This window comes from Diorhabda sublineata, chromosome 9 (genome assembly GCF_026230105.1).
Source record: "Diorhabda sublineata isolate icDioSubl1.1 chromosome 9, icDioSubl1.1, whole genome shotgun sequence".
NCBI classification, from domain to species: Eukaryota; Metazoa; Arthropoda; class Insecta; order Coleoptera; family Chrysomelidae; genus Diorhabda; species Diorhabda sublineata.
In genome coordinates, this window is record NC_079482.1 from 2,875,356 (window position 1) to 2,888,649 (window position 13,294).

General features: G+C 31.3%; 1 protein-coding gene across 2 annotated transcripts in view; it reads left to right on the forward strand.

Annotated features, from left to right (window-relative positions):
- The window catches only part of LOC130448602 (tyrosine-protein phosphatase Lar), a 597,225-nt gene that overhangs the window by 30,517 nt on the left and 553,414 nt on the right, over positions 1 to 13,294 (forward strand). For both annotated transcript variants that reach the window (XM_056786026.1, XM_056786028.1), the window contains exon 2: positions 8,163 to 8,242. In XM_056786026.1, the coding sequence (XP_056642004.1) occupies positions 8,163 to 8,242 (80 nt within the window). The remainder of the gene's footprint in view (positions 1 to 8,162; positions 8,243 to 13,294) is intronic.

Here is a 13,294-nt window from a genome sequence, read left to right on the forward strand (position 1 = left end):
TCGCTTTTTTTTTCAAAATAACTCAAAAACTATTAATGATACGTAAAATTTTGCGGAGTACAAAATTGTAGGTTTTTCTTTTCGAAAGATTTTAGTTTAAAGTGCGTTTGTAAAATTTCACAATTTGACTGAATTAAAATATTTATATAATATAAATTCCGTAATTCATCAAAAAATCGCTTTTTTTTTCAAAATAACTCAAAAACTATTAATGATACGTAAAATTTTGCGGAGTACAAAATTGTTGGTTTTTCTTTTCGAAAGATTTTAGTTTGAAGTGCGTTTGTAAAATTTCACAATTTGACTGAATTAAAATATTTATATAATATAAATTCCGTAATTCATCAAAAAATCGCTTTTTTTTTCAAAATAACTCAAAAACTATTAATGATACGTAAAATTTTGCGGAGTACAAAATTGTAGGTTTTTCTTTTCGAAAGATTTTAGTTTAAAGTGCGTTTGTAAAATTTCACAATTTGACTGAATTAAAATATTTATATAATATAAATTCCGTAATTCATCAAAAAATCGCTTTTTTCTTCAAAATAACTCAAAAACTATTAATGATACGTAAAATTTTGCGGAGTACAAAATTGTAGGTTCTTTTTTTCGAAAGATTTTAGTTTAAAGTGCGTTTGTAAAATTTCACAATTTGACTGAATTAAAATATTTATATAATATAAATTCCGTAATTCATCAAAAAATCGCTTTTTTTTTCAAAATAACTCAAAAACTATTAATGATACGTAAAATTTTATGGAGTACAAAATTGTAGGTTCTTTTTTTCGAAAGATTTTAGTTTAAAGTGCGTTTGTAAAATTTCACAATTTGACTGAATTAAAATATTTATATAATATAAATTCTGTAATTCATCAAAAAATCGCTTTTTTTTTCAAAATAACTCAAAAACTATTAATGATACGTAAAATTTTGCGGAGTACAAAATTGTAGGTTCTTTTTTTCGAAAGATTTTAGTTTAAAGTGCGTTTGTAAAATTTCACAATTTGACTGAATTAAAATATTTATATAATATAAATTCTGTAATTCATCAAAAAATCGCTTTTTTTTTCAAAATAACTCAAAAACTATTAATGATACGTAAAATTTTGCGGAGTACAAAATTGTAGGTTCTTTTTTTCGAAAGATTTTAGTTTAAAGTGCGTTTGTAAAATTTCACAATTTGACTGAATTAAAATATTTATATAATATAAATTCTGTAATTCATCAAAAAATCGCTTTTTTTTTCAAAATAACTCAAAAACTATTAATGATACGTAAAATTTTGCGGAGTACAAAATTGTAGGTTCTTTTTTTCGAAAGATTTTAGTTTAAAGTGCGTTTGTAAAATTTCACAATTTGACTGAATTAAAATATTTATATAATATAAATTCCGTAATTCATCAAAAAATCGCTTTTTTCTTCAAAATAACTCAAAAACTATTAATGATACGTAAAATTTTATGGAGTACAAAATTGTAGGTTCTTTTTTTCGAAAGATTTTAGTTTAAAGTGCGTTTGTAAAATTTCACAATTTGACTGAATTAAAATATTTATATAATATAAATTCCGTAATTCATCAAAAAATCGCTTTTTTCTTCAAAATAACTCAAAAACTATTAATGATACGTAAAATTTTGCGGAGTACAAAATTGTAGGTTTTTTTTTCGAAAGATTTTAGTTTAAAGTGCGTTTGTAAAATTTCACAATTTGACTGAATTAAAATATTTATATAATATAAATTCCGTAATTCATCAAAAAATCGCTTTTTTTTTCAAAATAACTCAAAAACTATTAATGATACGTAAAATTTTATGGAGTTCAAAATTGTAGGTTCTTTTTTTCGAAAGATTTTAGTTTAAAGTGCGTTTGTAAAATTTCACAATTTGACTGAATTAAAATATTTATATAATATAAATTCCGTAATTCATCAAAAAATCGCTTTTTTTTTTCAAAATAACTCAAAAACTATTAATGATACGTAAAATTTTGCGGAATACAAAATTGTAGGTTCTTTTTTTCGAAAGATTTTAGTTTAAAGTGCGTTTGTAAAATTTCACAATTTGACTGAATTAAAATATTTATATAATATAAATTCCGTAATTCATCAAAAAATCGCTTTTTTTTTTCAAAATAACTCAAAAACTATTAATGATACGTAAAATTTTGCGGAATACAAAATTGTAGGTTCTTTTTTTCGAAAGATTTTAGTTTAAAGTGCGTTTGTAAAATTTCACAATTTGACTGAATTAAAATATTTATATAATATAAATTCCGTAATTCATCAAAAAATCGCTTTTTTTTTCAAAATAACTCAAAAACTATTAATGATACGTAAAATTTTGCGGAATACAAAATTGTAGGTTCTTTTTTTCGAAAGATTTTAGTTTAAAGTGCGTTTGTAAAATTTCACAATTTGACTGAATTATATTTATATAATATTTATATAATATAAATTCCGTAATTCATCAAAAAATCGCTTTTTTCTTCAAAATAACTCAAAAACTATTAATGATACGTAAAATTTTGTGGAGTACAAAATTGTAGGTTTTTCTTTTCGAAAGATTTTTGCGTTTTATTCGTTTTCGTAGATTGAAAATTGAGTGACATATGGCCGTTTAAAATGCGTTTGTGCAGAGTACCTTTTTGAGCCTTTTTAGCATGTACATTTTTAAAAATAAGATGCGAAAAAACTTTCATTTAGATTAGCTTATAGCTTCAAAAAACTTAAGAAATACTAAGGACTCGATTGCTTGAAAACTAAGCGAGTTATGGGGAAAAAAACCAAAAGCACCGTTTTTTAGAAATTTGAACATTCATATTAGCATATTGATGAATAATAATAATGACAAAATCTTAAAGTATCTAGAGCCTAAATCTAAATGTTTTCCGGGATACTTATTAATAATTTTTCAATGATAACTGTTTAATAAATCAGAAATTGTTTATCGACGTTAAATTCAAAGTATTTACGCATAATTACACGCTCGGAACTAGTATTTTATGAATTTTTTCAAATGGGGGTAGTTTTCACACCTAATAAATAAAAACCAACCCCATAAAAACACTTAACTTCAAAGGGGAAGTTAAATAGAACTCAAATCCCAATTTTATGCAAATCGATACTTTTTAATCAGTTTAGTAACTGCTTAATAATACGTTCATTATCATTTTTTTTATATCTGTTATAAGGGGTGGTTATTAAGGGACGAAATTCGTGAATAAATCATGAATTATATATAAAAATTGTCAATTGACATTCATTTGAATGATATAAATATGATTTCAGTTAATTACATGTTCAAAACTAAATTGTTTTCGAATAGGGGTGGTTTTTACCCTTTAAAAAAACCAATTTTCAGTATAGGGTAAATATATTTGGGTGAGCAATACAAGTTTTCATACGAATTTACCGTCATTGACTGGACAATAATGAAATAACAAAAAAAAAACAATGAAATCCCGACTTGTTTTATTTATTATATTGTTTATTATAATATTTATTTAAATCAGTTATATCAATATTAACAATTGCACTGTTTGATGTACGTTTCTATAACAAAGTCATCATCTTCAGAGACCGAAGATACACTATACACTAAGTTTATTTTAATGCTTTTGATTTTTATTATTTAAATTGCCAGTCATTCTACAGAGTGTTTTATCGATAAATATTAAGTATAAATATGAATATTTCAACCGGAACACGTACGAAATCCTTTTTGCCCTTTTCGAAGTCCTTGTCAAGAAACCGTTCGTCTTAAAGAAACATTCTGAAGAAAATAATCATAAAATGTAACTATTTATTTAGGAGGTATCAAATAACAATCAAAAATTTCTAATTGAACTGCATACTGTCGAAATTCCTTTATTCGCATAAGGAAAACACAACTACAAAACGCTTTCAAAGTCCACGGAAGATATTTGAATGTTTACTGTTGAAACTGCTTTCACACGAGACGGTTTTGACGGCAGATGAAAATCCTCACGGTACAATTCAAACAAAGACATCGATTTTGAGTTTACGTCTTTTTCTTAGAGCCAAAATTTTTTAGTGCATTAAACAAAGACAAGTCACAGGTTTGGTCATTATTTAGGGACAGTTTTTCTTTCCAATAATAAATGGAGAGGTGCTAGATTTAGAATTCACTTCTTGAGTAGCTATAGCCTCGGCTGCACATATGCAAGCAAATTTTGTACCTTTGAGAGATTATTTCTCATAGTATTTAAACTAGTTCTAGTACCCCAAATCAAACCACAACTATTGCCCTATTTATGATTCCAATTTCTTCTTTTATATTTGCTACAATCATATCCTTGGTTTTCGTTCATTTCCGATCTGTTTTCCGTCAATATTTGGTTCCAGTTAGTTAAATTTTAGTGTAGATCTTCGTGATTTTCTGTTTTGATCATTATATCATCTGCAGGTTTAACATCTATTAGTTCGCTTCAGCTGTAGCTATCCAATATAGAGTTGCTTAGTTACTTCTAATAAAATCATTCTTCAAAGCTATAAATAGTGATGGAAAATTACCTTTTTGCACTTCTTCTTATACTATAAACGTTTCTGATTCTTTGTGTACAGGCATTTAGTGATTTTCGTTGATTTGCTGTTAACATTTCCCGCGTTTGCAGGTTCTTCCATATTTTCCATGGTGGAACTTGATCCGTAGCTTTTATAATGGTTTGTGTTCATGTTTATTCCTCTTGAGTAACTGGAGGAAGTTAGATTGTTACGACATTAGTTCTTTTAAATATTTCTTCCACAGACAAAGTAGCAGTCGATGTGATTGTATGATCTAAAAATGAGTGTACGTGAAATATAATTTTCAATTACCAATAATATATTGCTAACACTATTTACGTACGTTCCGGCATCAATAATCTTCAAATATTAATCCTGACGGTATGCTGCGAGTTAATCTTCATCCATCAGGATAAATCCATGTAATGTCATAGTATATTCGTTGTGATATTACCGTTGCAGTCAATTACAACCGACAAACCAAAAGACCTGTCGGATCAAATTAACGAACAAAACATAAACCGGACTGTGGGAATTAAGATAATTTGCTGGAACGTGCATTTATACAGAATGTCTTTGTTGTATAAATACTCAAAATACCGTTAGTTTCAAACATTGTTGTAATACTAACTTTCTCGTATATAATTTTCACAAATTTTCGAAATTAACCTAACGAACTTCGTTTCGTATTAGAAGCAATTAATAAGCGGATTTTGGATTCAATTATTTTATATTTAATCAAATTATTAGCGTTTTCGTAGTAAAATTCAACACCAAAGTGTACTAACTTTAATATATTTCCAAGCTTTCGGACACGAACAACAATTCTAATCTTCGGGGTCTCAACGTTTCTAAAACTAAAGTTTTATCATATAAAAATAAATAGCAGCTTTTTTATTAATTAAAACCACCATTGGGTGGGATTGTGGTGGACAATTTCTTGAAATGCGAGTCACTTTATCTAAAAAATATCTTCAAACTACAAAATAGAGCTGACTCTTCCTTCCTTATTCATCTTATCCACTTAGGAACGCGTAACTCGACCTTTACCTACCTAATCTACGTTCCGAATTAGTTAAGGGCTCAATATTTTACAACGCAATAAAAATGCACAATCATTTGCCAATTGAAATCAAATCTATAACATCTTTTCCGCAATTTTGTCATTCATTCAGGTTTCCTTTTGTAAATTGACATTTTATTTCATTTGTATCTTCATTTAGTTATTTTTATGTTTGTTTTTTATTGTTTTCTTTTCATATAAAATTTACTACTACAAAATAGTGCTGTTAGATATTTACCCATTGCAGAGACTTCTTTAAAAGATTAAAAATTCTGGCTCTTCCTTCCTTATTCATCTTATCCACTCAGGAACGCGTAACTCGACCTTTACCTACCTACTCTACGTTCCGAATTAGTTAAGGGCTCAATATTTTACAACGCAATAAAAATGCACAATCATTTGCCAATTGAAATCAAATCTATAACATCTTTTCCGCAATTTTGTCATTCATTCAGGTTTCCTTTTGTAAATTGACATTTTATTTCATTTGTATCTTCATTTAGTTATTTTTAAGTTTGTTTTTTATTGTTTTCTTTTCATATAAAATTTACTACTACAAAATAGTGCTGTTAGATATTTACCCACTGCAGAGACTTCTTTAAAAGATTAAAAATTCTGGCTCTTCCTTCCTTATTCATCTTATCCACTTAGGAACGCGTAACTCGACCTTTACCTACCTACTCCACGTTCCGAATTAGTTAAGGGCTCAATATTTTACAACGCAATAAAAATGCACAATCATTTGCCAATTGAAATCAAATCTATAACATCTTTTCCGCAATTTTGTCATTCATTCAGGTTTCCTTTTGTAAATTGACATTTTATTTCATTTGTATCTTCATTTAGTTATTTTTATGTTTGTTTTTTATTGTTTTCTTTTCATATAAAATTTACTACTACAAAATAGTGCTGTTAGATATTTACCCATTGCAGAGACTTCTTTAAAAGATTAAAAATTCTGGCTCTTCCTTCCTTATTCATCTTATCCACTTAGGAACGCGTAACTCGACCTTTACCTACCTACTCCACGTTCCGAATTAGTTAAGGGCTCATTATTTTACAACGCAATAAAAATGCACAATCATTTGCCAATTGAAATCAAATCTATAACATCTTTTCCGCAATTTTGTCATTCATTCAGGTTTCCTTTTGTAAATTGACATTTTATTTCATTTGTATCTTCATTTAGTTATTTTTATGTTTGTTTTTTATTGTTTTCTTTTCATATAAAATTTACTACTACAAAATAGTGCTGTTAGATATTTACCCATTGCAGAGACTTCTTTAAAAGATTAAAAATTCTGGCTCTTCCTTCCTTATTCATCTTATCCACTTAGGAACGCGTAACTCGACCTTTACCTACCTACTCCACGTTCCGAATTAGTTAAGGGCTCATTATTTTACAACGCAATAAAAATGCACAATCATTTGCCAATTGAAATCAAATCTATAACATCTTTTTCCGCAATTTTGGCATACATTTAGATTTTCTTTTGTAAATTGACATTTTATTTCATTTGTATCTTCATTTAGTTATTTTTAAGTTTGTTTTTTATTGTTTTCTTTTCATATAAAATTTACTACTACAAAATAGTGCTGTTAGATATTTACCCACTGCAGAGACTTCTTTAAAAGATTAAAAATTCTGGCTCTTCCTTCCTTATTCATCTTATCCACTTAGGAACGCGTAACTCGACCTTTACCTACCTACTCCATGTTCCGAATTAGTTAAGGGCTCAATATTTTACAACGCAATAAAAATGCACAATCATTTGCCAATTGAAATCAAATCTATAACATCTTTTCCGCAATTTTGTCATTCATTCAGGTTTCCTTTTGTAAATTGACATTTTATTTCATTTGTACCTTCATTTAGTTATTTTTATGTTTGTTTTTTATTGTTTTCTTTTCATATAAAATTTACTACTACAAAATAGTGCTGTTAGATATTTATCCACTGCAGAGACTTCTTTAAAAGATTAAAAATTCTGGCTCTTCCTTCCTTATTCATCTTATCCACTTAGGAACGCGTAACTCGACCTTTACCTACCTACTCCACGTTCCGAATTAGTTAAGGGCTCAATATTTTACAACGCAATAAAAATGCACAATCATTTGCCAATTGAAATCAAATCTATAACATCTTTTCCGCAATTTTGTCATTCATTCAGGTTTCCTTTTGTAAATTGACATTTTATTTCATTTGTATCTTCATTTAGTTATTTTTAAGTTTGTTTTTTATTGTTTTCTTTTCATATAAAGTTTACTAATGAGATACCCGATTGCATTCAAAATAATATAAAAAATTTGAACCAGTTTTTGATACGTACGTTTTTCTTAAATCCAAATTTTCATATCAGTTTTAATTTAATTTGAATAAGTGTTGAATCAAAATGTGAATCGACATAAACCAACGATATGAAGAATTTTCAACCAACAACTTCCGGCCGAAGCCACTTAATCATCTCCAGCTGTGATTCTACGAATGTGTATATCATCTGCCGATATGGAAAACCTTCTAAAAGGGTTTGATTATTTCTATATATCAATGTAAATATGTGTTTGTTCTTCCTGTAGGTTATTTATGAAGATGTTGGCACCTGGTGTTTTTGCCACTATCATGGTGCTGGTTGTTACGGGTCAAGTTTTCTCCAACGGTAAGTTTTTCGATTTTATTCTATTCGGAGTAATCGTTCAATAAAACAAACAAGTAATGTGTTAAGCAAACTAATTATAAAGAAATTGAAAAATATTTTCCTGGTTTATAATGTGCCTTATCATTAAGAAATCCTACAGCGTTATAACCTTAAATTCTTCAACAGAAAACTCTTCCTCAGGAAGTGGTATTCGACCTCGGTTAAAGTATATAATTAACTGGTACACAGTTAATTATATACATCAACAATAAAATTAATAAAAAAATCTCATTAATTAGATTAAAAATAAAAATTTAACGATCTAAAACTATCCCCGGACATTGCGTATCCAGAAGACCACAACGAATAAAAGCAGTTGTGAATTAAAAACAACTCAGACTCATTTATATAATAAAGATAAGGTTGGGGCTTGGAAATCCTAGATGGTTGCAGCCCTCAACTGATTTCCCAATTGCTGGAGTTGAGTTGAATTCGTTTGTTGTGGTGTACCGATTGAGTCCTTTGAGTGTGGTTGAAACACCAACCTGGCAGCTGTAGTTCTGCGGGAAACAAATAAAATTAGGGAGGTAACTGGAACAGAGATGGAAATTACTGTAGAAGGAACGAGTAGATAGAATAGATTTGAACAAAAGGAGCTCTAACATATAAGTAAAATCATTTTATTCTGTGAACACAATGAAAAAACAAGGAATATAAAGGATAAAATTTACCTTGATCCGAAATGCTGATAGATGGAGGAAAAATTCGATTCAATTCTTCAAAAACTGTGCCACAATATGTGAACAAAGAAATATTGTTATCGTCAATTCGAAAAAACCTAGAATTACGACTATAGTATCATTTAGAAGGGTCCAAATGTAACAAAGTTTCTGTATCTTCCAGGTCGTTACACATAACAAAGAAACCACCGTTTTTATTATCAAAAAATAACCTCATTTCAAGTCTATCCACTTAGTTTACCGATGCTTACACTTTTTGGCCTTTCCAACAAATAACTGCCGTTTTTTTCCTTAAAACAGGCATTTACGTTTGCAATAACATCCTCTTCTGATGAGAATCTCTTCACTGTAAGTGAAATGTTAGAATAAGGAAACAGGTAAAAGTCGCTGAGGGCCAGATCCAGACCAATCCGAAGTGTAATTTTAGCTAAGAGCTTAACTGAAGTGTGAGATGTTTTAGTCTGATGATAAACGTCCTGTTATTGTTTTACCTTTATGAACGTAGAAGACGAACACAACCCCATGAAATACCCAAAAAACAATCGCCATCGCGTGGTGTTGTATCCATATTTCATATAGATGCACAAAATCCGAATCATTTTGCTTAAACAACGTCAATAAGCGTTTTTGGACATGGAATACCACCAATCGTATTGAATAAATGCATAACTGAACTAGCAACTTCGCTATATACAATAGGCAGAAAAAAAAAGTTAGACCAGTTCGAACATGGGGAAGACTTATCGAGAAATAACTACAGCATATAAACTAAGATGTAAAGACTAGAAAAATAGCCAAAAGCAAAGAAACTGTTAACAAAATTAGACACAACTTACAAAACGACGAACATATCTGGACTATCACTATCTAAGTATCATTTTAGTTTGGAGAAGAGGGTGATAATCGCTGGAGGTTAAGTCTGGACTGTACAGTCCACCCAAATATCTTCTGCGTTTGACGAGGAACGACTACTCCCTCTGTCAGTCGTTTGTATGAAATCGATGGGGCGAGATTTCTTCCCATTCTAAAACACAATCGCCATAACCTTTCCAGCCCACTAAGGGTGAACCTGGCCAGATAATTACTTTGTTTCGGGGATGTAATGAAATGTTGTGACGATAGATAGAGTCCAGCAAACGTGCTGCTCCTTGTATCCCTCAGCCTTGTATCCAACATATAAACTAAGATGTAAAGACTAGAAAAATAGTCAAAAACAAAGAAACTGTTAACAAAATTAGACACAACTTACAAAACGACGAACATATCTGGACTATCAGTATCTAAGTGTCATTTTAGCTTGGAGAAGAGGGTGATAATCGCTGGAGGTTAAGTCTGGACTGTACAGTCCACCCAAATATCTTCTGCGTTTGACGAGGAACGACTATTCCCTCTGTCAGTCGTTTCTATGTAATCGATGGGACGAGATTTCTTCCCATTCCAAAACACAATCGCCATAACCTTTCCAGCCCACTAAGGGTGAACCTGGCCAGATAATTACTTTGTTTCGGGGATGTAATGAAATGTTGTGACGATAGATAGAGTCCAGCAAACGTGCTGCTCCTTGTATCCCTCAGCCTTGTATCCAACATATAAACTAAGATGTAAAGACTAGAAAAATAGTCAAAAACAAAGAAACTGTTGACAAAATTAGACACAACTTACAAAACGACGAACATATCTGGACTATCAGTATCTAAGTGTCATTTTAGCTTGGAGAAGAGGGTGATAATCGCTGGAGGTTAAGTCTGGACTGTACAGTCCACCCAAATATCTTCTGCGTTTGACGAGGAACGACTATTCCCTCTGTCAGTCGTTTCTATGTAATCGATGGGACGAGATTTCTTCCCATTCCAAAACACAATCGCCATAACCTTTCCAGCCCACTAAGGGTGAACCTGGCCAGATAATTACTTTGTTTCGGGGATGTAATGAAATGTTGTGACGATAGATAGAGTCCAGCAAACGTGCTGCTCCTTGTATCCCTCAGCCTTGTATCCAACATATAAACTAAGATGTAAAGACTAGAAAAATAGTCAAAAACAAAGAAACTGTTGACAAAATTAGACACAACTTACAAAACGACGAACATATCTGGACTATCACTATCTAAGTGTCATTTTGGTTTGGAGAAGAGGGTGATAATCGCTGGAGCTTAAGTCTGGACTGTACAGTCCACCCAAATATCTTCTGCGTTTGACGAGGAACGACTACTCCCTCTGTCAGTCGTTTGTATGAAATCGATGGGGCGAGATTTCTTCCCATTCCAAAACACAATCGCCATAACCTTTCCAGCCCACTAAGGGTGAACCTGGCGAGATAATTACTTTGTTTCGGGGATGTAATGAAATGTTGTGACGATAGATAGAGTCCAGCAAACGTGCTGCTCCTTGTATCCCTCAGCCTTGTATCCAACATATAAACTAAGATGTAAAGACTAGAAAAATAGTCAAAAACAAAGAAACTGTTAACAAAATTAGACACAACTTACAAAACGACGAACATATCTGGACTATCACTATCTAAGTGTCATTTTGGTTTGGAGAAGAGGGTGATAATCGCTGGAGGTTAAGTCTGGACTGTACAGTCCACCCAAATATCTTCTGCGTTTGACGAGGAACGACTACTCCCTCTGTCAGTCGTTTGTATGAAATCGATGGGGCGAGATTTCTTCCCATTCCAAAACACAATCGCCATAACCTTTCCAGCCCACTAAGGGTGAACCTGGCGAGATAATTACTTTGTTTCGGGGATGTAATGAAATGTTGTGACGATAGATAGAGTCCAGCAAACGTGCTGCTCCTTGTATCCCTCAGCCTTGTATCCAACATATAAACTAAGATGTAAAGACTAGAAAAATAGTCAAAAACAAAGAAACTGTTGACAAAATTAGACACAACTTACAAAACGACGAACATATTGAGGAACCGTGTAACCTCTTCCTGGACTATCACTATCTAAGTGTCATTTTAGTGAAGGGTGAACCTGGCGAGATGATTGCTTTGTTTCGGGGATGTAATGAAATGTTGTGACGATAGATAGAGCCAAGCAAACGTGCTGCTCCTTGTAACCCTCAGTCAGGGGGACCTAATGAGTATAAACAACAAGTTCGCGCCAAACCGACGGTTTTCCACTCTGATCTTCATCGTGAACTTCCATGCAACTCTCAGTAGAGTACCATAAACCATGGGACCGGAGCTGTGATGGATGCCAAAGCGTCTGTCTGAACCAGTGTTGTCGGATTTAACTTGGCACCTTTCCTCGAGGTTGTAGCTCATCGAGAACCTAATTTTTTCTGTACAACCCTCGTATTTTTAATACGAAAAAAAGGTGCACGCAACGCCGTGTTTCCCATGGAATATTTTTCAATACATGTCAATTTTTTTATATTAGGTCGACGTCGTATGGAGTTACATCATCGAAAGACGTTAATACGATCACAGACTGGGGGAATAATTATTTTTTTTTATCCGTCAACAGTGTCAAAAGCACGTGATACAGCTCGGCGTCGAAGTCATGACACCTTTCAGTTTCGTGCATGATGCGGAAGTCAATACATCAAACTGTTAATCTATTTTCAACGATCGGGAAATCAAAAGACTTGCCTATTGACCATATTTCATGGTTGATGTATATTTAAAGAAAGGATTTTAGCAAGATTAGTTTCTTAATATGCATTACGGGCTCCATCTTTGAATAATAGATGAAAATAGATTCGATTATTAAGAGTTTAAGCAGAATGTAATTAGTAAAAAAAATTCGTTTGCGTGTTTTATTTTGTTTTTAGGCGGTTACATCTTTGGAAATCGAACACGTATGGTCGATTACGCCATATATAATTATTTTATGTTAAATAAATAAGAGATTCCATCTAAATGGATATCAAACAGGTACACAAGTTGATCAGATATATATTTTGCAGCTAGAAAACTTTTTTATTATTGTGTGTTAAGTCACGCGATATTTCAGGAAATAATTTTTAACTTGACATTACATCGTAGAAGTGCAAAATATTTCGAAATTATGCACGGGAGTTTTTATTTCAAGCGTATTGTTACAGTTACTCGTTTAATTAGTTTTTCAATTTTTAAAAATATGAGAAAATTGAATAGTTAATCTTCAAATTAAATGTTGTTCTACGAGGGTTGCCAATTAAGTTTTGAGGTAGACAAATAAAAACAAATATCCATAATTCCATATGTATGTATATATATATAGATTTGGGGTCTCAATACATTGCGAATCAAAGGATCCATTCCTTTTAAACGTCCAGAATTTGGGATGGCTTCAATTGCCCGAGATCTTCGTCTTCTATTTTACTACTTCCAGGTGTAAT